The sequence below is a fragment of the Macaca thibetana genome, chromosome 19 (assembly GCF_024542745.1).
Source record: "Macaca thibetana thibetana isolate TM-01 chromosome 19, ASM2454274v1, whole genome shotgun sequence".
Classification (NCBI taxonomy): domain Eukaryota; kingdom Metazoa; phylum Chordata; class Mammalia; order Primates; family Cercopithecidae; genus Macaca; species Macaca thibetana.
In genome coordinates, this window is record NC_065596.1 from 6,670,900 (window position 1) to 6,695,264 (window position 24,365).

A 24,365-nucleotide genomic window follows, 5' to 3' on the forward strand; every position below is an offset into this window, starting at 1 on the left:
GGCGCCTGTAATCCCAGCTACTCAAGAGGCTGAGGCAGGAAAATCACTTGAGCCTGGGAGGCAGAGGTTGCAGTGAGCCGAGATCACACCACTGTACTCCAGCCTAGGTGACAGAGCAGAACTCCATCTCAAAAAAAATAAAAAGAGAAAGAGAGAAAAACCCAGCCTTATTTTGGGGGAGCCGTCGGGGCTGCAGCATCTAATACTAGGAACAGTTGAAGAAAGGGGCTGGATTTAAAAAATGACCTCCTGGAGGCAGGGCCTCCCCATGGGGTAGGGTCTTGTAGTCCTGAACTCATTTGCATACAAGGCAATCCAGCCAATCGCAGCCCGAGGCCGTGGGCCCATGGTCTGGGATTGACCCATCCTGAGGTTCCATCCCAGGGTATCAGTCAGCAGCTGGCTCTGTCCTCAGAGGTTTGTCTCCCGCTGGTCTCGACCACCATCATGTCTACCACAGGGGGTCCAGGAGCCAGCCCCCTCTAGCTCCTTCTGCCCCAGGAAAAACAGACGGTCCTCGTTGGTGGGCAGGAAGCCAGGAGCCTTCTTGGTTCCAGCAGGGAGTTCTTCAGGACCCTGGGGAAAAATGGGGTAAAGAGACCCCATCAGAGACCCTGTCCCCATCCTGTTACGTATCAGCTCACCTCCCAGATGGGGCCACTTGTGGACCTGGCGGGACGGGGCATGCACAGAATTGCACACTATCCCCTTGTTCAGTGCACAGGCCAGTCCTGCCCCCTCTGCCTCCAAAATTTCCATGTGCTTCTCTTTCCCACTCATGTGTCACCTACAGCCCAGGCCATCAATGCTTTCTCAGATGCCTGCTATAGTTCCTCCCTCCTCTCTCTGCTTCTCTGCTCATTCACCTTCAAAAAAATAAACATTTCTGGCCAGGCACGGTGGCTCACCCCTGTAATCCTAGCATTTTGGGAGGCCAAGGCGGGCAGATCACTTGAACCCAGGAGTTTAAGACCGGCCTGGCCAACATGGCAAAACCCCATCTCTACCAAAAATAAAAAAAATTAACCAGGCTTGGTGGTGCACGCCTGTAATCCCAGCTACTCAGGAGGTTGAAAGACAGGATAATTTTTCAGGCCATGGAGGTTGGGGCTGCAGTGAGCCATGGCCATTCCACTGCGCTCCAGCCTGGGCAATAGAGTGAGATCCTCTCTCAAAAAAAGAAAAAGAAAAAAAACACAAATAAAACAAAGACAACAAAAAAAGAAAAATAAAATAATAAAGAACAAAAACTAAAAGAAAAAGAGAGAGAAAGAAAAAAAAGAAAGGAAAGAAGAGAAAAGAAAAGAGGAATAAAGAAAAGATAAATACTTCTCTAGGGCAGCTGGAGGGAGTTTTAAACCCCTTCAGCTAAACCCCTCACCTCCCAATCCCCTTCTCAGTCAAAGCTGTTCCTGTCTGTGGCTGGTTCCTTCTCCTAACTCAGGGTTAATCAATGTCATCTCTCCCAAGAGGCCACCCCCGACTTCCCTGGCTAAAGTTGCTCCCCATCACAGCATCCGGTTTTATTATCCTTTGAATGTTTATCATGCTGAGACCCTACATGTTTTTCTTTTTTGTTTGCTTGCTTGCTCTCTCACGTTCTCTCTCTCTCTCTCTCTCTCTCTCTCTCTCTCTCTCGTCTGTCTTTTCTTTCTTTCTGACAGTATCTGGCTCTTGTTGCCCAGGCTGGAGTGCAATGGCACGATCTCTGCTCTCTGCAACCTCTGCCTCCCGGGTTCAATCGATTCTCCTGCCTCAGCCTTCCGAGTAGCTGGAATCACAGGCACCTACCACCACACCCGGCTAATTTTTCTGTATTTTTAGTAGAGATGGGGTTTCACCATGTTGGCCAGGCTGGTCTCAAACTCCTGACCTCAGGTGATCCACCTGCCTCGGCCTCCCAAAGTGCTGGGATTACAGAGGTGAGGCGCCACACCGGGCTCTTTCTTTCCTTTCCTTCCTTCTTTTTCCTTCCTTCCTTCTTTCTTTCCTTTCCTTCCTTCTCCTTCCTTCCTTCCTTCCTCCCTCCCTCCCTCCCTCCCTCTCTTCCTTCCTTCTTTTTTGACAAAGTCTTGCTCTGTCACCCAGGCTGGAATACAGTGGCATGATCTCAGCTCACTACAAGCTCTACCTCCTGGGTTCAAGTGCTCAGTTCTCCTGCCTCAGCCTCCCAAGTAGCTGGGATTACAGGCACACGCCACCATGCCCGGCTAATTTTTGTGTTTTTAGTAGAAACCGGGTTTAGCCATGTTCGACAGGCTGGTCTGGAACTCCTGGCCTCAAGCAATCTTCCCACCTCAACCTCCCGAAGTGCTTGGATTACAGGCGTGAGCTACCGTGCCCAGCCTGACAGCATCTGGTTGTATTATCTTTTGAATGCTTATCACATGCTGAGACAGACCCTACATGTTTCTCTTTTTAGTTTTCACCTGCCCCTGCTAGATGAGGGTGGGGTGGGGGCCTCTGACCATAGCCCCAAGCAGGACTGGGTACACAGCAGGTTCTCAGTAAATGAGAGAATGTAACAGGGATTCCAAAACAGGGGTAGGCATGGGATCAGGTCCCCCAGGGACAGCATTTTCCAAACTCTGGGAATTCACAAAGCAACCACGCGGTTTTAGCCAAAATCGGTCTACCATCTGTTGTGTTTCTTATGTAAGAGTTTTCCCCCAAGTTGACTCACTTTTGAATTAAGTAATTTTATTTTAAGAAGAGACTTTACATCAATACCCTAACGGCACACCAGTTTCACCTGCCAAAGATTGGAAGTCACTGTAAGAACAGACAACGACAAAAAGGAATAGTATTCAACTTTGTTCAGTCCTTATGAAGGGAGATAATAAAAACTTGAAGATGAGGCTGGGCTTGGTGGCTCACGCCTGTCATCCCAGCACTTTGGGAGTCCAAGGTGGGTGGATCATTTGAGGTCAGGAGTTCGAGACCAGACTGGGCAACATGGTGAAACCCCGTCTCTACTAAAAACACAAAAATTAGCTGGGCGCGGTAGCATGTGCTTGTAGTACCAGCTACTCAGGAGGCTGAGGTAGGAGAATCGCTTGAACTCGGGATGTGGAGGTTGCAGTGAGCCAAGATTGCACCACTGCACTCCAGCCTGGGCAACTGAGTGAGACTCTGTCTCAAAAAACAAGCAAACAAACAAAAAGGAATAGTATTAAACTCCGTTCAGTCCTTGTGAAGGGAGATAATAAAAACTGTTGAGGATGAATCAGCTCCCAACAGAGTCTTTTGACTGGATATAACAAGAGATGGAGAAAGGTGCTGATGTACCATGTCCATCCCCTGAGCTATGGTCATGTCCCAAAGCCATGTGGCTGCCTCTAGATCTGGGAACTCAGCCTAAGACTGACCTTGACCAAGTTGTCATCCAGGATGGCCACTTCTTCCTTGGGGGCCACTGATGCTGTCTGCCGTGCGAGGTCCCACCACAACAATCCCGGGGCCAGCGTGCTGCGTTTGGTGGGGCCTGAGAGGCGGGAAGAAATGGAGAAATCCAGGTATTTAATGAAGGGGTCATGGGGGTTGGAGACCAGGCCCTGGGAAAGAGAAAGAAGATCCCTGGACTATGAAGTCTAACAGGCTCCAGTCTCACTGAGGGACCCTGGCAAGTCTCTGAGCCTCAGTTTCCTCATCTATTCAGTGAGGTTGTAATAAAATATCAGTGAGGCCAGGCATGGTGGCTCATGCTTATAATCATACTTTGGGAGTCTAAGGCGATAGAATTGCTTGGAGTTGCCCAGTAGTTGGAGACCAGCCTAGGCAACATAGTGAGACCCCATCTCTACAAAATATTACAAAATTAGCCAGGCATGGTGGCGCGTGCCTCTAGTCTCAGCTACTTGGGAGGCTCAGGCAGGAGGATCGTTTGAGCCCAAGAGGTCAAGGCTGCAGTGAGCCGTCATTGTGCCACTGCACTCCAGCTTGGTGACAGAGCAAGACCCTGTTTCTAAAACAAAACAAAACAAAACAAAAACATCAATGGAGGTTGGGTATGGTGGCTCACGCCTGTAATCCCAGCACTTTGGAAGGCCGAGACAGGGGATCACTTGATGTCAGGAGTTCGAGACTAGCCTGGCCAACATGGTGAAACCCCATTTCTACTAAAAATACTAAAATTAGTCAGGCGTAGGGGTGGGTGCCTGTAATCCCAGCCACTCAGGAGACTGAGGTAGGAGAATTGCTTGAACCTGGGAGTCAGAGGTTGCAGTGAGCCAACATCGCACCATTGCACTCCAGCCTGGGCGACCAGAGTGAAACTCCATTTCAAAAAACAAAACAAAACAAAACAAAGACATTAATGGATGGCTGGGAGGGTTCAGCACACGGTTCCATTCACTGCTGCATCCGCAGTGCCTAAAATAGTGCCCAGCACAGAGGAGGACTCGATAAAGGCCTGATGAATGTGAAGTCTGAGACTCAAGAAGTGTGAGCAGGTACTGTTATCACTACTGATTTTCCCCTCTTTGTCTCCTTCTACTTTTCCGTGGAATTTAGAATTCCCTGACAAGTGCAGAGTCACCGGCAGCTTTAAAAGATATTTCAGCACCAGGGATAGCGCCACCCGCCCCATCCCATATCCTCTACTGAGGACTTAATCTTACGGGGGAGAGGAGTTGCAGGCGATGCCTCAGTTTCTGTCTCTGCAAAATAGGGCAAGCTCTGAGAGGTGCAGGGTTGTCAAGAAAGCGACATAGCTTTAAAGGGTGTAAATGTGAGCTGGTTACGTTGGCGCACACCTGTAGTCTCAGCTACTTGGGAGGATGAGGTGGGAGGATTGTTTCAGCTCAGGAGTTCAAGGTTGCAGTGAGCCATGATCGTGCCACTGCACTCCAGCCTGGGTAACAGAGTGAGACCCGTCTCTTTTCTTTCTTTCTTTTCTTTTCTTTTTTTTTTTTTTCTTTCTTTCTTTCTTTTTCTTCCTTCCTTCCTTCCTTCCTTCCTTCCTTCCTTCTTTCCTTTCTCTCTCTCTCTCTCTCTCTCTTTCTTTCTTTCTTTTCTTTCTCTCTTTCTCTCTTTCTTTCTTTCTTAGATGGAGTCTCATTCTCTTGCCCAGGCTGGAGTGCAGTGATGCGATCTTGGCTCACTGCAACCTCCACCTCCCCGGATCAAGCGATTCCCTTACCTCAGCCTCCCAAGTAACTGGGGTTACAGGCTCCTGCCACCACGCCCAGCTAATTTTTTTTTTTTTTGTATTTTTAGTAGAGACTGGGTTTCACCATGTTGGCCGGGCTGGTCTCGAACTCCTGACCTCAGGTGATCCACCCGCCTCAGCCTCCCAAAGTGCTGGGATTACAGGTGTGAGCCACCGCACCCAGCCGACCCAGTCTCTTTAAAAGGAACTATATATATACACACACATATATATATACACACACACTTTATTTTATGTATATATATATTCATAATTTTTATATAAATTCATAATTTCTTTTATGTATACATATACATAAAAAAGTGTGTGTGTGTGTGTGTGTATATACACATATACCCTTCTTTTTTCCTCACAAACTTTTTTTTTCCTTTTAAAAAAATAGGTACAGCCCAGGTGCAGTGGCTCACACCTGTAATCCCAGAACTTTGGAAGGCCAAGGTGGGTGGATCACTTGAGCCCACGAGTTCAAGACACATGGTGAAACTCCATCTCTACTAAAAATGCAAAATTAGCCAGGCATGGTGGCGCACCCTTGTAATCCCAGCTACTCGGGAGGCTGAGACATGAGAATCGCTTGAATCTGGGAGGTGGTGGTTGCGGTGAACTGAGATCACACCACTGCACTCCAGCCTGGGTGACAGAGTGAGACTCTATCTTAAAAATGATGATGATGATGATGATGATGATAATTATGTGCAAATGTGTACAACAGGCAGTGGTAGCTCGGCCAATGGGAGCGTCCTTTCTCCCCTCCCTGCTGGGTGGAGCCTTGACACAGAGAGATGAATGGGGTGACCTCTAAGGCCACAGGCTCTGTTTACCTACCTGTCAGGCAGCTGATGAGGGCTCCGCACAGCACAGTGGTCAGCGTGCCCAGGGCACCATAATAGAGATAGGAAATGGCATAGAAGCTGTCAGCTAAGGCGGGTCGGCTGGCATCCATTCCTGAGCTGCGGGTTGGGAGAGACAGACTTGAACCTCCTCTTTTATCCCCTGCCTGTGCTCAAAAGCTGTTCCCACCTCACTCCTTACTTCCTTCCCCCAACTGCCATGACCTAGCACAGACCTCCACTACTGTCTGTCCAGACCTGTGCAGTAGGCAACGCTCCTTCCCTCCAGGTATCCTGTGCCCACCCTGGACATCCTCCACACGCAGTCAGAGAGCGCATTACTAAAATGTAGCTCAGATCACCTGCTGCTGCCCATCACTCTCTAGGGCTTCCTGTCACCTTCAAAATCAAACCAAATTAAACCCTCAGAAGAAAACACAGGTGGGAATCTTCATGACAGTAATTGTTTCTTAGATATGACACCAAAAGCAAAAGCCACCAGAGAAAAAATAAATCAAATGGACTTCATCAAAAATTAATGAGGCATGGTGGTGGCTCATGCCTGTAATCCTAGCACTTTGTGAGGCTGAGGCAGGCTGAGGTCAGGAGTTTGAAACCAGGCTGGCTAACTTGGTGAAACCCCATCTCTACTAAAAACACAAAAATTAGCCTGGCATGGTGGTGTGCACCTGTAGTCACAGCTACTCAGGAGGCTGAGGTAGGAGAATCCCTTGAACCTGGGAGGTGGAGTTTGCAGTGAGCTGAAATCGCACCACTGCACTCCAGCCTGGGTGACAGAGTGAGACTCCATCCCCACCCCCCAAAAAAAGAATTAAAAACTTCCGTGCATCAAAGGATGCCATCGAGAGAATGAAGACAACCTACAGAATGGGAGAAAATATCACATGCAAATTATACATCTGATCAGGGGCTTGTACCCAGAATATATAAAGATACAAAAATATGTAAATTATAACTCAACAATAAAAAGACAAATCATCCAATTTAAAAATGGGCAAAGGGTGTTTTTGCTTTTGTTTTTGTTTAATTTGGGACAGGGTCTTGCTCTGTTGCCCAGGATGGAGTGCAGTGGGGGGATCATGCCTCACTGCAGCCTTGGCCTCCCAGGCTCAAGCGATCCTCTTTGCCTCAACCTCCCAAGTAGCTGGGACTACAAGTGTGCACCACCATGCCCAGCTGTTTTCATTTTCATTTTTATAGAGATGGGGTCTTTCTATGTTACCCAGGCTGGATGGGCAAAGGGTTTGAATAGACATTTCTCCAAAGAAGATACACAAATGGCCAATAAGCACATGAAAAGATGCTCAACATCATTATTCATCAGGGAAATGCAAATCAAAACCACAGTGAGGTATCACTTCACACCCACTAGGATGGAGAATAATGAGTATTGGCGAGGACGTGGAGAAGTTAGAATCCTCATATGTTGCTGGTGGGAATGTAAAATGATGTGGCCGCTGTGGAAAACAGTCTGGTAGTTCCTCAAAAAGTTAAACATAGGCCGGGCGTGGTGGCTCAGGCCTGTAATCCTAACACTCTGGGAGGCCGAGGCAGGTGGATCATCTGAGGTCAGGGGTTTGAGACCACCCTGACCAACATGGTGAAACCCCTTCTCTACTAAAAATATAAAAATTAGCCAGGTGTGGTGGCGCACACCTGTAATCCCAGCTACTTGGGAGGCTGAAGCAGGAGAATCGCTTGAACCCAGGAGGCGGAGGTTGAGGTGAGCCGAGATCACACCACTGCACTCTAGCCTGGGTGACAGAGCAAGACTCCATCTCAAAAAAAAAAAAAAAAAAAAAAAAAAAAGTTAAATAAAGAATTACAATATGACCCAGCAATTCCACTCATAGGTATATACCGAGAGAAATTAAAACATATGTCCATACCAAAACTTGTTCACAAATGTTTTTGGGTTTTTTTGTTTGCTTATTTGTTTGTTTTTGGTGGAGTCTCAACTCTCTTACCCAGACTGGAGTGCAGTGGCTCCACTGTACTCTGCTGTAATCCCAGCACTTTGGAAGGTCAAGCTGTGTGGATCTCCTGAGGTCAGGAGTTCAAGACCAGCCTGATCAATATGGTGAAACTCCATCTCTACTAAAAATACAAAAATTACCCAAGCGTGGTGGCATACACCTGTGACCCCCGCTACTCAGGAGGCCAAGACAGGAGAATTGCTTGAACCTGGGAGGAGGTTGCAGTGAGCCGAGATCACGCCACTGCACTCCAGCCTGGGCGACAAAGTGAAACTGTCTCAAAAAATATATATGTATTATGCTAAGACACAAAAGGTCGCATATTTTATGATTCCATTTACATGAAATGCCCAGAACAGGCAAATTCATAGAAACAGAAAGTGGATTCGTGCTTGCCAGGAGCTGGGGAAACGGGGGAAGTGGGAAGTGACTGCTGATGGGGACAGGGCTTGTTTCTGGAATGATAAAAAAATGTTCTTGTGGCCGGGCACAGTACCTCACACCTGTAATCCCAGCACTTTGGGAGGCAGAGGCAGGCAGATAACTTGAGCCCAGTAGTTTGAGACTGGGCAACATGGCAAAAACTCATCTCTATAAAAAATACAAAAAATTTAGCCTGGCATGGTGGTGCATGCCTGTAGTCCCAGCTACTTGGGAGGCTGAGGCTGGAGGATCATTGGAGTCTGGAGGTCAAAGGTGCAGTGAGCTGTGATTGTGCCATTGCACTCCAGCCTGGGTGTTAGAGTGAGACCCTGTCTCCAAAAAACCAAAAAGCAGAAAAACCCACCCAAAAAAAAAAAAAAAAAAAAAAAAAAAAAGAAAGAAACAAAACAGAAAATGTTCTTGGTTGGCTGGGTGCTCACACCTGTAATCCCAGCACTTTGCCAGGCTTAGGCGGGCAGATCACTTGAGCCCAGGAATTCCAGACCAGCCTGGGCAACATAGTCAGATCCTGTCTCTACAAAAAATAAAAATAAAAACTAGTAGGACATGACGGTGTGTGCCTGCGGTCCCGGCAACTAGTGGGGGCTGAGGTAGGAAGATTCCTTGAGCCCAGGAGGTTGAGGCAGCAGTGAGCTATGATCACGCTACTGGACTGCAGCCTGGGCAACAGAGCAAGACCCTGTCTCAGAAAAAAAAAAAGAAAGAAAGAAAAGAAAAGAAAATGTTTTTGGGGCCAGGCACGGTGGCTCACACCCATAATCCCAGCACTTTGGGAGGCTGAGGTGGGGGGATCACCTGAGGTCAGGAGTTCGAGACCAGCCCGGCCAACATGGTGAAATCCCGTCTCTACTAAAAATACAAAATTAGAAAAAAAAAAAAAAAAAAGAAAACGTTCTTGAGTTAGATAGTGGTGATGGTTGCACAAATATACTAAATGCCATTTTTATTTATTTATTTATTTGAGATGGAGTTTCATTTTTGTTGCCCAGGCTGGAATGCAGTGGTACGATCTCAGCTCACTGCAACCTCCACCTCCTGGGTTCAAGCAATTCTCCTGCCTCAGCCTCCTGAGTAGCTGGGATTACAGGCGCCTGCCACCATGCTTGGCTAAGTTTTGTATTTTTAGTAGAGACAGGGTTTCCCCATGTTGATCAAGCTGGTCTTGAACTCCTGACCTCAGGTGATCCACCTGCCTCGGCCTCCCAAAGTGCTGGGATTACAGGTGTGAGCCACTGCGCCCACCTGGCCTAAATGCCACTTTTAATATGGCTAATTTATCTCAATAAAAATTGGAATCAAACCAAATTCTGGGCCGCCCTCAAGCTGGGAGGATTGCTTTAACCTAAGAGTTTGAAGCTGCAGTGAGCTGAGACTGCACCACTGCACTCCAGCCTGGACAACAGAGCGAGACTCTGTCTCAGAAAAACAAAACAAAAAAAGTACTAGCTTCCTCTGGCTGCACCATATCTCCCACCCATCTCTCCTCCCATTAAATGCACCCTAACCTCAGTGCAGTTGGACTGGGACTAGCCTGATTGCGGCCTCAGGGCCTTTGCACCTACCATTCCCTCCACCAGGAATGCATTTTACTAATCGGGCTTCTTAGGCAGAGTTCAGGGCAAGCAAGTTTCCCTTCAAGATCACACCATCCCGGGATCGGGTCCCTCCCACCCCAAGTCGGCTCACCTGGGGGCCCTGCTGGAGTCGTTAGCAGGGAGGAGAGCCATGTCCAGCAGGCCAGAGGCGTTGACTGAGAGAGCCAAGCAGCGGGCAGCCGACGACGGCAGGACCCTCATGGTCTGCTCGCTGGGTGGGTACAGTGTGGCGCCCAAGGCCACCCACAACGACAGCGCCAAGCCGGCGCCCAGTCCGGAGAGGACTCCCTGGGGGCAGAGCCGGCGTCAGGGAAGGGGAGGGGCCTGTCTGGCCCCGCCCCCGCCCCGCCCCTCGCCCCGCCCCCACTCACCGGGGTGTTGCAGGCTGGCAGGAACATTCCCAAGACGAACGCTCCAAGGAGGGGGCCGCTGATGACTCCCATGACTGTGAAGGAGCCCTGGGAGAGTAGGTGGAAGTGGGGCTGAAGGCGGAGCCCTCCCACCCCTCCGGGCCTCAGTTTACCCGCTGGGAAAGCGAGACCTCAGGAACGCCACTGTGGGGCTCAAGGACTCCTCTGTGTCTCAGTTTCCCTAAAGGGAAGAGGACCCCCCACCCCCCGTTCCTGCCTCTCTCCCCTGGGTTGGAGGCAAAGATACTGATTTTCTCCTGTGGGTGGCAGTCCCACCCTCAAGCCAGGGAGGCCCTTTTTTCTTCTTTTTGTTTTTTAGACAGAGTCTCACTTTGCTGCCCAGGTTGGAGTGCAGTGGCACGATCTGGGCTCACTGCAACCTCCGTAAGGTCGCCACCCCCCACTTCCCAATTCCTCTGCACCAAGCCAGCCAGCTGCAAAAAAGTCCCCTGATGGCCTCTGGCATCAAATAGAACCTAGTTCTTAATCTCAGCGCCTTGGAAGGGTGAGATGGGTGATTGCTTGAGGCCAGGAGTTCAAGACCAGCCTAGGCACGAAGCGAGACCCTGTCTCTAAAAAAAGTTTTAAAATTAGCCAAGCCAGACTGGGCGCAGTGGCTCACGCTTGTAATCCCAGCACTTCAGGAGGCCGAGGCGGGCAGATCACCTCGGGTAGGGAGTTCAAGACCAGCCTGACCAACGTGGAGAAGCCACATCTCTACTAAAAATACAAAATAGCCGGGCGTGGTAGTGCATGCCTGTAATCCCAGCTACTAGGGAGGCTGAAGCAGGAGAACTGCTTGAATCCGGGAGGTGGAGGTTGTAATGAGCCGAGATTGTGCCATTGCACTCCAGCCTGGGCAACAAGAGTGAAACTCCATCTCAAAAAAAAAAAAAAAAAATTAGCCAGACCAGTCATGGTGGCTCACACCTGTAATCCCAGCACTTTGGGAGGTAGAGGCGGGTGGATCACTTGAGGTCAGGAGATCGAGACCATCCTGGCTAACACGGTGAAACCCCGTCTCTACTAAAGATACAAAAAAATGCCAGCGTGGTGGTGGGCGCCTGTAGTCCCAGCTACTCAGGAGGCTGAGGCAGGAGAATGGCGTGAACCCAGGAGGCGGAGCTTGCAGTGAGCCGAGATGGCGCCACTGCACTCCAGCCGGGGCGACAGAGCGAGACTCCGCCTAAAAAAAAAAAAAAAAAAAAAAAAAAAGGAGTTCTGCCGCGGCCACATGTGACCTCTTTGAGCCTCAGTTCAATGGGAAAGATGCCTCCGCCTCTCAGGGAGACCAGGGCAGGGGGCAGGTGGGGTCTCACCTGGAGGACACCTCCTCCAAGCAGCGAGGACAGAGCCGCCACAGTGAGACAGGCCGATCCGTAGATGAGTGCTGTAGTGAACGGGGGTGGCATGGTCAATGGGGAGGGACTGCCCTGGCCTCCCACCCAGGTCTCCCTGAAACTCACAGAGCCCCTTGGAGATAATCACGAGTTTCCTGGGTGCCAGGTTCTGTAGCCGAGGTTTGATGAGGTCTTCCACAGTGACTGCAGCCATGGCATTGATGCTGGTGGATGCTGTGCTGTGTGAGGAAGGCGGTGGGGGGTCCTCAGGCCATATGGAGAGACCATCCACACCATCTGGCCTGCCAGACCTCACCCAGCCTGAGGGCAGAGGTGGGGGTAACCCAGTCCTGCAAAAGTGAAGGAGATATCCACCCCTCCCCTCCCCGAAGACCTGAGACATCCCCACAGGAGCAAGGACACCTGTGACCAAGGGCAGGTGGGACAGACAGGCAGGTTCTGGTTCCAGAGGGACTATAGTCACATGTGGGAGATTTGCAAAAGGGACAGTGAAAGCATGTGACCAGAAGTCCCAGAAGAGTGGAAACCACCTGAGTGTGTGGCCTTGGAAGGCAGGAGTAGGGGACTGCTTGGTCATGGCTGTGCCCCAGGGTTTAGAACAACAGTACCTGGGCTGGGCATAGTGGCTCACGCTTGCAATTCCAGCACTTTGGGAGGCCAAGGCATGTGGATCACCTGAGGTCAGGAGTTCGAGACCAGCCTGGCCAAAATGGCAAAACCCTATCTCTACTAAAAATACAAAAATTAGCCGGCCATGGTGGCGTGCCCCTGTGATCCCAGCTACTTGGGAGGCTGAGGCAGGAGAATCGCTTGAACCCAGAAGGCAGAATTTGCAGTGAGCCAAGATCGCACCACTGCACTCCACCCTAGGTAACAGAGCAAGACTCCATCTGGAAATAAAAAAAGAACAACAGTGCTTGCCACATGGTAGATGTTCAATAAATATTTGTCTGGGGGAGGAAGGAAGGAAAGAAGGAAGAAGAAGAGAGGAGAATCAGGCGTGGCCATGACAGGTGATAAGAAGGTAAACCCCTGCAGTTGGGGTCCCTGTGCCCAGGGCATGCTCTCTGCCAGCGCCTCCCTGAGCTGTCTTCTAGGGATCAAGCAGGAACTGGGAATGATGGACAGGTCCAGAACATTCCATGCCCCAGGGGGATGGCAGGTCGGGATGAGGAGGCTCCCAGGGGCTGAAATAACACTCCATGAACAAGCGGGGGTGCTCACCTGAGGGTGCCACTATAAGCACAGGCCAGGAAGAGCCCAGGGACTCCAGGCAGATCTTCGAAGATGTCCAGCACCAGCAGAGGCATGTACTGGGGAGAACTGGGGGTCAGTCTCCCAGACAGCAGCACCCCGAGGGCAGGGGCTTCTATCTGTCCTGATGCTGCACGTCCCCAGCACCCAGGACAGACGGGGTTCACAGTCAGCATTTAATATGCATTTAGTTTTTGTTTGTGGTTTTTGTTTTGTTTTGTTTTGTTTTGAGACAAGATCTTACTCTGTCGCCCAGGCTGGAGTGCAGTGTCACGATTGTGGCTCACTGCAGCCTAGAACTCCTGGGCTCCAGCGATCCTCCTGCCTCAGCCACCCAGTAGCTGAGACCACAGGTGTGCGCCACCATGCCTGGCTAATTTTTTTTAATTTTTGTGTAAAGATAGGGGTCTGGCCGGGCACAGTGGCTCACGCCTATAATCCCAACACTTTGGGAGGCTGAGGCGGGTGGATCACTTGAGCTCAGGAGTTCAAGACCAGCCTGGCCAACACGGTGAAACCTCATCTCTACCCAAAACACAGAATTAAGGTGGGTGTGGTGGAGCTGGTGTGGTGGTTCACACCTATAGTCCCAGCTACTTGGGAGACTGAGGCAGGAGAATCGCCTGAATCCGAGAGGCAGAGGTAAGCGGAGATTGTGACACTGCACTCCAGCCTGCACAACAGAGCCAGACTCTCAAAAGAAAAAAAAAAAAAAAAAAAAGGCCGGGCGCGGTGGCTCACGCCTGTAATCCCAGCACTTTGGGAGGCCGAGATGGGCGGATCACGAGGTCAGGAGATCGAGACCATCCTGACTAACACGGTGAAACCCCGTCTCTACTAAAAATACAAAACTTAGCCGGGCGCGGTGGCGGGCGCCTGTAGTCCCAGCTACACGGGAGGCTGAGGCAGGAGAACGGCGTGAACCCGGGAGGCGGAGCTTGCAGTGAGCTGAGATCCGGCCACTGCACCCCAGCCTGGGCGACTGAGCGAGACTCCGTCTCAAAAAAAAAAAAAAAAAAAAAAAAAAAAAAAAATTGTTTAAAGATGGGGTCTTCCTATGTTCCTCAGGCTGTAATGTGTGTTTATTGATCAACTGCACGAACCTGAGAATTGTCCCTGAGCCCCACTGTGTGCTGAGCCCTGGGATCCCTGTGAAGCAGGGACCTGTGTCATCCCCGTTTTACTGATGAAGACTGTGAGGCCGAGAGGCACAGTCCCTCCCTGAAGTTACACAGTCCAGCAGTCCCGGATCTGATCTCCAGGGAGGAGTGCAGATGGGGTGGTCCCCGGTACCCTCTGCTAACTCTGAACCCCATGGTCAAAACTCTACTTGGGGTGTGACCTAGGCATGGGTCCTGGCACTTCCCCCACTGACTTGCCCATTGACCTCAGGCAGTTACTTCCCCCCCGAGCCTCAGTTTCCTCATCTGTAAAGTGGGAGCCGTGACAGCCCTGCCTTTCTCAGAAGAAAGATTAGATGGGAAACTAACTGCTGGTGAAAGGAACAGCAAGGGGCACAGAGTAGACACTTGGGACATGGGAGACCAGAGCTGGCCATTATTATTATAACCAACATGATTCGTTCCTGCTGGATCACAGTTTTTGTTTTTGTGGGTTTGTTTTGTTTTGTTTTGTTTTTTGTTTGAGACAGAGTTTCTTTCTTGTTGCCCAGGCTGGAGTGCAATGGCGCCATCTCGGCTCACCACAACCTCCGCCTCCCGGGTTCAAGCGATTCTCCTGCCGCAGCCTTCTGAGTAGCCAGGATTACAGGCATGCGCCACCATGCCCAGCTAATTTTGTATTTTTCAGTAGGGACAGGGTGTTTCCATGTTGGTCAGGCTGGTCTCCGATTCCCGACCTCAGGTGATCCCCCCGCCTCAGCCTCCCAAAGTGCTGAGATTACAGGTGTGAGCCACTGCACCCGGTCTTGTTTTGTTTTTGTTTTGTTTTGTTTTGTTTTTGTTGTTGTTGTTATTGTTTGAGATGGAGTCTCTGTCACCCAGGCTGGAGTGCAATGGTGCGATCTCTGCTCATTGCAACCTCCACCTCGTGGGTTAAAGCTATTCTCTTGCCTCAGCCTCCCAAGTAGCTGGGATTACAGACAAAAATTAACCAGGTCTGGTTAATTTTTGTATTAGTGGAGAGGGGGTTTCACCATGTTGGCCAGGTTGGTTTCGAACTCCTAACCTCAAGTGATCTGCCCGTCTCGGCCTCCAAAGACCTCCAAAGCCACCACTCCCAGCCTGCATCATGGTTTCATCTCCTCCTGAGCATCTCGCAGGGGATCTTTGGAACTCTCTGGAACTCTGGATCTGAATGTGGCCCTCTCCTGCTCACACCCACTGAGGGCGGTCCATTGCCTCCCAGACTCACCTTCCCCACTCCTCACAGATCCTCCTCTGAGCTCTTTTATTTTTTATTTTTTAATTTTTAATTTTTTTTATTTTTTTTTTTTTTTTTTTTGGAGACAGAGTCTCGCTCTGTCGCCCAGGCTGGAGTGCAGTGGCCAGATCTCAGCTCACTGCAAGCTCCGCCTCCCGGGTTCACGCCATTCTCCTGCCTCAGCCTCCCAAGTAGCTGGGACTACAGACGCCCGCCACCTCACCCGGCTAGTTTTTTGTATTTTTTAGTAGAGACGGGGTTTCACCGTGTTAGCCAGGATGGTCTCGATCTCCTGACCTCGTGATCCGCCCGTCTCGGCCTCCCAAAGTGCTGGGATTACAGGCTTGAGCCACCGCGCCCGGCCTTATTTTTTATTTTTATTTTTTGAGACAGAGTCTCACTCTGTCACCCAAGCTGGAGTGCAGTGGTACGATCTCCCCTCATTGCAACCTCCGCCTCCTGAGTTCAAGCGATTCTTCTGCCTCAGCCTCCTGAGTAGCTGGGACTACAGGTGTGTGCCACCACGCCCAGCTAATTTATGTATTTTTAATAGAGATGGGGTTTTACCATGTTGGCCAGACTGGTCTCAAACTCCTGACCTCAGGTGATCCACCTGCCTCGGCCTCCCAAAGTGTTGGGATTATAGGCGTGAACCGCTGTGCCTGGCCTCCTCTGAGCGCTTTCCTGCTTCTTGGCCTTTGCACAGGCCATTCATTCTGCTAGAAATGCTCTTTGACCTCAGTCCCACCAAGGTAGTGAGGGAGTGCAGAGCCAACCAGGAGCCTGGGTGGGACTCACCTGATCTGGGGCAGAGATGCGCCCCAGTAGGAGAGGGTCACAGTCAGTGTAGAATACGAACATGACGATGCCACAGCAGGCAGCGCTGGACACGATCAGGAACAGGCCCACCTGGTTGATGAGCAGGGCCCTGGGGGAAGAGGTGGCCTAAGGCTTAGGGGACAGCCTCAGGCTGGTGGAGGGGACAGCGTGTCCCAGACACCCCCACCTTGCTCCCCCCAAACACTCACAGCTTGGCCTGCTTCTCTGTGCGACAAGCCACGTAGCGCTGTACCTGCGCCTGGTTCACGCCATACATGGAGAGCCACACCAACGTGCCACCCACCATGAAAGTCCAGAATGTATAGCGGCTCCTCGGGTCAGGGTTAAAGCTGGGTGGGGACAGGGCAAGTTAGTCACGTGGAGATGTCACGCTGACTTCACCCTCCCAAGGGCCCCAGACAGCACTTCTGGACCTTATAGGGGATATTTGTAGTGGGTTTTGTTGGCCGGGCGCGGTGGCTCATGCCTGTAATCCCAGCACTTTGGGAGGCCAAGGCGGATGGATCACCTGAGAATAATGGCGGGTGCCTGTAATCCCAGCTACTTGGGAGGCTGAGGCAGGAGAATCACTTCAACCCAGGAGGTGGAGGTTGCAGTGAGCTGAGATCGCGCCACTGCACTCCAGCCTGGGTGACGGAACAAGACTCCATCTCAAAACAACAAAAAATTTAATTAATTAAATTAAAAATAAATAAAAAAATAAATGGAGTGGATTTGACGTATGCATAGGAATTTGCCAGATTGAAAATTCATGTATTTGTTTTTTGGTTGTTTTTTTTTTTTGAGACAGAGTCTCGCTCTGTCGCCCAGGCTGGAGTGCAGTGGCCAGATCTCAGCTCACTGCAAGCTCCCCCTCCGGGGTTTACGCCATTCTCCTGCCTCAGCCTCGAAAGTAGCTGGGACTACAGGCGCCCGCCACCTCGCCTAGCTAATTTTTTGTATTTTTTAGTAGAGACGGGGTTTTGCCGTGTTAGCCAGGATGGTCTCAATCTCCTGACCTCGTGATTCGCCCGTCTCGGCCTCCCAAAGTGCTGGGATTACAGGCTTGAGCCACCGCGCCCGGCCTCATGTATTTGTTTACTGAGTCATCTATCTATGCACTCAAAAACCATTCTTTCTTTGCCCAGCTGAGAGTTCAGAGCTGCTTTAGCTCCCAGTCTGATCTGAGGGGAGGAGCAGAGAGCAGCAAGGACCTCCTGGAGCAGGAGGCATTGACTGATTTCTACCATCCCAGGGCACAAATGGAGGCCAGCTGCATTCTCTCTCTTTTTTTTTTTTAAGATGGAGTTTCACTCTTGTCACCCAGGCTGGAGTGCAATGGCGTGATCTCAGCTCACCGCAACCTCCACCTCCTGGGTTCAAGTGATTCTCCTGCCTCAGCCTCCCGAGCAGCTGGAATTACAGGCATGCACCACCATGCCCTGCTAATTTTTTTGGTTTTTTTTTTTTTGAGACCGAGTCTCTCTCTGTCACCAGGCTGGAGTGCAGTGGCACCATCTCGGCTCACTGCAACCTCCGTCTCCCAGGTTCAAGCAATTCTCCTGCCTCAGCCTCCTGAGTAGCTGGGATTACAGGCGCCCACCAGCATGCCCGGCTAATTTTTGTATTTTTAGTAGAAATGGAGTTTCACCAGGTTGGCCAGGATGGTCTTGATCTCTTGACCTCGTGATCTGCCCACCTTGGCCTTCCAAAGTGCTGGGATTACAGATGTGAGCCACCGCGCCCAGCTTAATTTTGTATTTTTTAGTAGAGACGGGGTTTCTCCATGTCGGTCATGCTGGTCTCAAACTCCTGACCTCAGGTGATCCCCCCACTTTGGCCTCCCAAAGTGCTGGGATTACAGGCGTGAGCCACCGCGCCCAGCCGCCCCCCTGCTTTTTTTTTTTTTTCCGAGACAGAGTCTAGCTCCGTCATCCAGGCTGGAGTGCGGTAGTGTGATCTCAGCTCGCGGCAGCCTCGGCCTACTGGGCTCAAGCAACCCTCCAGCCTCAGCCTCCCGACTACCTGGGACCACAGGTGCACACCACCACACACAGCTAATTTTTGTATTTTTGTAGAGATGGGGTTTCACCATGTTGCCCAGGCTGGTCTCAAACTCCTGAGCTCAAGTGCTTTGACTGCCTCGGCCTCCCAAAGTGCTGGGATTACAAGCGTGAGCCACCACGCTGGTCCCAGCCCCATCCTGCTGCAGTATCCTCTGCATTTTCACTCACTCCATCATGTTGATCCGGGAGTGGTTCTGGGCCAGGGTGAGCACCTGGCGGGGCCCACCCACAAGCATGACACCTCGGGCCAGGACAACCCAGAAACCACTTAGCATCACCACGACCTGGAACACATCAGTCCAGACCACAGCCTTCATGCCGCCCTGCAGCATGGGACAGAGAGAGGGAGAGGGGCGGTTAGATGGGGGACCTGGCCGTGGCTAACCCTACCTGGCCTTCAGTGGTGCCTGGGACTGATGCCTTTCTATGCCTCAGTTTCCTCATCTCTAAAGTGGGATTAATAATAATACCTTCGGCCGGGCGCGGTGGCTCACGCCTGTAATCCCAGCACTTTGGGAGGCCGAGGCGGGCGGATCACAAGGTCAGGAGATCGAGACCACGGTGAAACCTCGTCTCTACTAAAAATACAAAAAATTAGCCGGGCGCGGTTGTGGGCGCCTGTAGTCCCAGCTACTCGGGAGGCTGAGGCAGGAGAATGGCGTGAACCCGGGAGGCGGAGCTTGCAGTGAGCCGAGATCGCGCCACTGCACTCCAGCCTGGGCGACAGAGCGAGACTCCGTCTCAAAAAAAAAAAAAAAAAAAATAATAATAATAATAATAATAATACCTTCTTACTGTGTTGTTGTAAGAATTAAGTAAGTTGTTTTATTTTTAAAGAAAGGGTTTCTCTCTATTGCCCAGGCTGGAGTGCAGTGGTGTGATCACAGCTCACTGCAACCTGAAACTCTTAGGCTCAAGTGATCCTCCTGCCTCAGCCTGCGGAGTAGCTGGAACTACAGCAGGTACCACCACATGCCCGATTAATTAAAAAAAAATTTTTTTTGTAGAGATGGGGGGGGGGTCTCACTATGTTGCCTAAGCTGGTCTCGAACCCTTGGCCTCAAGTGATCCTCCCACTTTGGCATCTCAAAGTGCTGGGATTACAGGTATGAGCCACTGTGCTCAGTGGAATTAAACAAGTTAATAAGTGAAAAAGATTTGGAACATGACATGATATATATGAGCGTCAGTGAGTGACTGCTGCCATTACTATTATTATTATTTTACTTTTTTGAGACGGAGTCTCGCTCTATTGCCCAGGCTGGAGCGCAATGGCGCAATCTCCGCGAACCGCAACCTCCGCCTCCCGGGTTCAAGCGATTTTCCTGCCTCAGCCTTCTGAGAGGCTAAGATTACAGGCATGTGCCACTGCGCCCACCTAATTTTTGTATTTTTAGTAGAAGTGCTACTACACCGTGTTGGCCAGGCTGGTCTTGAACTCCTGACCTCAGGTGATCGGCCTGCCTCTGCTTCCCAAAGTGCTGGGATTACAGACGTGAGCCATTGCGCCTTGCTGCCATTACTATTATTATCACTATAATGATAATATCACTATCAAGGTCAGACCTGAGCCAGTCAAAGGTAACCCTCCCTGGGACCTCAGCCAGCCCCAGGATGAAGCAGGAGCTCACTTCCTGCTGGACGGGAAGCCAGAAGAGGTGGAAGCCTGGAGCTGATGGGGCCTGGGGGAGGGACCCAGAGGACGAGGTCAGAGTGCCTCGATCCAGCCACGCCTGAAGCTACTATACCTCTACATTCTCAGCAATAAGCTTTTCAGCAGCTCACTTTTCACTATAAAGATGAGGACACTGGGTCCCAGCTGGGACAGAGGCTTCCTCGGGAGAAAGGGGCAAGCCCAGAGTTTCCCCACAAGTGACACAGTGGGCCCGATCCCCCGTGTGGAGTAGGTTCCCAGGGCCACTCACCACAGCCGTGTAGAAGGTGCAGATAATTCCGGTGGATAGGAGTGACGCCCAGATGTCCAGCCCGGTCACTATGCAAAAAGAGGTCCCTCTGTTAGGCCCCTGGGCGGGGCACAAACTTAGTTCCCAGCGTCTTGGGTCCTCCTCTCCCTCCCTTTCTCCTCCCAGACACCCTCCCCTGATCTCCCAGAGTCACACCTTGGTTCAGGATGAGGGCCGGTGCGTAGATCACGATGCCAGTGTACAGCATCTGTAGACAGAGTGTGGAGCGGGTGAACGGGGAGGGCGTCTGGGCGAGTTGGGGATGGGGAGAGGAGGGAGAAGGGTGGTCCCAGCATATGGGCGGGGCAGATAAGCCGGGTCTCGCAGAGTGGAGGCGGGGTCAGGCTAGGTGTGGATGGGACGGGACTGGTGGGGGCGGAGTCAGAACGGGAGCGTGGGGCGGGGTCTGCGCGGGGTCTTGAATGGTTGAGGCGGGGCTAGTGAAGGCTGGCGCTCGCGGGACCCTGCGCGGAGGGCGGGGCCGAGGCCACTCACCGTGGCTACAATGTACTGCAACGTCCCGCAGAGCCGCACCGCGCGGCTGAAGCGCATCTCCAGATACTGCAAGGAGGGACTCGAGGTCACCTGGACAGTCCCTACCCGGGAGCTGAGGCCTCTGGGGTCCCTCGCTTGCTCTCTAGGTGGGCCCGTTCCTCCGGAAGCCAACCGCGCTCGCCAGATTCTTGCACGTGGGGGCCCCGTCCCACGCACACACGCGTTTACAGGTGCCATCCCGTGCCTGTGCATACCCCGTGGACCTGGAGGACTGGTCCATGCGTGTGCACGCGCCCTCCCACTTGCGCCTGACGGGCGCGGGCTCCTGGAACAGCCACCGCTCAGCGGACACCAACGTGGCCCGCAAGCGCACAGTGTAGACAGTGCCCGGGGCCAATGGTGTTGGCCGCCTAGGATACACCTGTCACATTTTTTTTTTTTTTTTTTTTTTGAGACGAAGTCTCGCTCTGTCGCCCAGGCTGGGGTGCAGTGGCACGATCTCGGCTCACTGCAACCTCCACCTCCCAGGTTCAAGCAATTCTCCTGCCCCAGCCTCCTGAGTAGCTAGGATTACAGGCGCGCGCAACCACGCTCGGCTCATTTTTGTCTTTTTAGTAGAGACGGGGTTTCACCATGTTAGCCACGCTGGTCTTGAACTCCTGACCTCGTGATCCACCCACCTCGGCCTCCCAAAGTGCTGGGATTACAGGCGTGAGCCACCGCGCCCTGCCACAATTTTTTTTTTTTTTCCTTTGAGAGAAGAGTCTAGCTCTGTCGCCCAGGCTGGAGTGCATGGAGCGATATCGGCTCACTGCAACCTCCCGGGTTCAAGCAGTTCTCCTGTCTCAGCCTCCCGAGTAGCTGGGATTACAGGTGCCCACCACCACATCCGGCTAATTTTTGTATTTTTAGTAGGGACGGGGTTTCACCATGTTGGCCAGGCTGGTCTCGAACTCCTGACCTCAAATGATTCGCCGGCCTTGGCCTCCCAAGGTGCCGGGATTACAGGCGTGAGCCACGATTTTAATCCCTTTACCCTCTCCCCTGAAGGGAGGTCCTGTAATTCGCCCATTTGACAGCTGGGAAACCCAAACAGAGGCACGCCCCTTGTCCAAGATAGAAGAAAGCAGTGAAGCCAGGTTTCGAACCCTGGAGCCGTCAGCACTCCCCTCTATCGCGCAAACGTGGGTCTCCACGCCCGGGCAGGTGGGAGGCAGGTGTGTGTCCACACATAAGTACACACCTGGTGGAGCCAGGCCCCGCCCCTCGCGCGCTTCCACCGAAGAAGCAGGACGCCAGGCTCTCTCTTCCTCCCTCCTGCCCCTCTCCGGGCGCCTGGGGCCTTTTCCTAGAAACCTCCCCACGTGTCTGCCTAGGGGCCCCTTCCGTTAAAGCACCGAGGTGCCATTCGCTTCCTCCTGCACAGCGGCTCAAAGCCCCAGCGCCTCCCCCGCACCGGGTCCCAGCACTGCCAGTGGGGCGGGTCCTGCCCCTGGGCCTCTGTCAGGTACCTCGTAGGTGCTGGTGAGGCCCAGGCGGTAGAAGACGGGCATGAAGAGCAGAGCGGTGAGGACCGAGTTCAGAAGCTGGCCCAGGCACATCCAGAGGAACTTGAGGCCGTAGCGATAGGCCTCCGACGGCACGCCTAGCACCTGCACCGCCGACATGAAGCTGGCGGACAACGACAGGCCCACGGGCAGGGCCGCCAGGCGCCGGCCCCCGGTGAAGAAGTCCTCAGCGCTGCGCTGCCCGCCCCGAGCCAGCCCGACCCACAGCCCAATGCCAGTGGACACCAGGAGCATGAGGGCAAAGACCCCATAGTCCCAGGCTCCGAAGGTGGGCCGTTCCCCGGTCTCCACGGCCTTCATGAGGGCGGGTGCGGAGGCCCAGCGCGTCCTCGGACGCCCTGTGCGTTCAAGCCGGGGAAGCTGGCAGAAGCCGAGGAGGCAGGACCGGGCGGACGGGTAGGAGGATGCTCGGCAGCCTGTCCCTGCTCCGTCTGGGGTGGGAAGCGGCGAGAGGGGCCGGGGCTCCCTGGGTTAAGAATCTACGGGTTGTCGATGTCCGTGTCCGCCTCCCTATCCCCGCTCTGTCTCCGCGTCTGCCCCTGCTGTCTGTCTGGCCACCTCGCCTCTCACTCTGGGTTCCGCTGTCCCATGCAGCCAGCTGTCTGTCCCTCTCCCTGGGTGCTGTGCTCAGCGCTGACAGCTGGAGGTCGCCTTGGGGCTTAGGGAGCAGCTCGTGATTGTGGACTGCAGATTTATTGGGCTCCCAGGTCACCGCGACTCCGCCTCCAGACCTAGGGGCGGGCAGGACCCGCACCCTTTCCGCCCTGGACTGGGACAGACAGGCCGGGACAGGCTACCTGGGTGGCTGCAGCGGGTGGTATTGGGGAGGGCTCCCAAATGCCTCCCCATCCCCATGCACTCAGCCATCCCCATGCACTGTGATCCCCTGATCACAGCTGTCACTGCTGTTGACAGGTGGAGAAATTGAGGCTTAGAGAGGGCATGTCGGCCGGGCGCGGTGGCTCAAGCCTGTAATCCCAGCACTTTGGGAGGCCGAGACGGGCGGATCACGAGGTCAGGAGATCGAGACCATCATGGCTAACACAGTGAAACCCCGTCTCTACTAAAAAATACAAAAAACTAGCCGGGCGAGGTGGCGGGCGCCTGTAGTCGCAGCTACGCGGGAGGCTGAGGCAGGAGAATGGCGTAAACCCGGGAGGCGGAGCTTGCAGTGAGCTGAGATCCGGCCACTGCACTCCAGCCTGGGCGACAGAGCGAGACTCCGTCTCAAAAAAAAAAAAAAAAAGAGAGGGCATGTCACTTATCCAAGGCTGCACAGCCTGCTTCAGCACTCAAAGCCGCATTGTGCTTGAATAGGTTGAGCTATGGGGAGCTCACTTTCATGCAGGACTGGGGTTCACTTTCAGGGTTTCAGGGGACCCGTAAAGAAAACTTATCCGGCTTTACCAACCCTGAACTGGCATATGGGCCTACCCCCTTTCTCTAGAGCCTTAGGGGGTGGGCACCACTGAACCCCACTCTTGGGCTAAGCTGGGTGGGAGACATTCAGAGCTCAAGTCCTGAGTGGGTACATACTTGGGGAAGACTTTGCTCCTCCCTGGGCCTCAGTTTCCCCATCTGTAAACAAGGATAAAATAGACCCTGCCTCAGAGGAATAACTGGGACCTGGTAACAAAAGCTTGGTACATGATAAGTGCCTCATTCATTTATTCCTTTATTCATTTACCGCTTCATTCATAAACCAAGGTTGGGTGTGGGAGAAAGTCTACTGAGGGGGGTCATGCTACCATGAGGACCAAGGAGCTGTCATCTCAGGGCCCTTCTCTGGGGGACCCAGGAGGACTTTGGCCTCTGGAGGTTCTGGTCTCTGGGTTCAAGTCTCAGCTCAGCCTCCAACTTTCTGGGTGATCATGCATCTCAAACTTGGTTCCCTTCTCCATAAGCTGGTGGAATCTGAAATCCTGGGGGTTGAATGAAACAGCATCAGAGGCTGGGCATGATGGCTTATGTCTGTAATCCCAGCACTTTGGAAGGCTGAAGTGGGAGGAT

At 52.5% G+C, this 24,365-nt stretch overlaps 2 protein-coding genes across 20 annotated transcripts in view; both read right to left on the reverse strand.

The window, feature by feature from the left end:
* Positions 1 to 23,001, reverse strand: SLC5A5 (solute carrier family 5 member 5). Its single transcript, XM_050769557.1, has 15 exons — positions 22,299 to 23,001; positions 20,788 to 20,853; positions 20,449 to 20,500; positions 20,254 to 20,321; positions 18,497 to 18,651; positions 16,472 to 16,612; positions 16,242 to 16,371; positions 13,032 to 13,120; positions 11,913 to 12,025; positions 11,766 to 11,836; positions 10,408 to 10,494; positions 10,128 to 10,324; positions 5,996 to 6,120; positions 3,369 to 3,484; positions 1 to 576 (listed from the first exon to the last, which is right to left on the reverse strand). Exons 1-15 carry the CDS (start codon positions 22,653 to 22,655, stop codon positions 412 to 414), a joined length of 1,932 nt encoding a protein of 643 aa, XP_050625514.1. The 5' UTR covers positions 22,656 to 23,001; the 3' UTR covers positions 1 to 411.
* CCDC124 (coiled-coil domain containing 124) overlaps positions 1 to 24,365 on the reverse strand; it is a 112,976-nt gene that overhangs the window by 53,445 nt on the left and 35,166 nt on the right. For 2 of the 19 annotated variants that reach the window (XM_050769805.1, XM_050769795.1), the window contains exon 1: positions 22,235 to 22,244. The exons of 14 other annotated variants lie outside the window; for them this stretch is intronic. The gene's annotated coding sequence lies outside the window, so the exon portion shown is untranslated. Of the gene's footprint in view, positions 1 to 10,396; positions 10,407 to 10,649; positions 10,661 to 14,929; positions 14,941 to 22,234; positions 22,245 to 24,365 lie in introns of those variants that run through there. 3 more of the 19 variants (XM_050769799.1, XM_050769802.1, XM_050769785.1) reach the window with 3 other exon arrangements.

Bases quoted from the DNA above. Each gene is read 5' to 3' on its own strand.
- SLC5A5 (XM_050769557.1), bottom strand. From the start codon at position 22,655: ATGAAGGCCGTGGAGACCGGGGAACGGCCCACCTTCGGAGCCTGGGAC. The intron at 20,501-20,787 runs GTGAGTGGCCTC...CTCTGTCTACAG, and splicing joins TGCAGTACATTGTAGCCACG to ATGCTGTACACTGGCATCGT. The intron at 18,652-20,253 runs GTGAGTGGCCCT...CCCATGCTGCAG, and splicing joins GCACCTTCTACACGGCTGTG to GGCGGCATGAAGGCTGTGGT.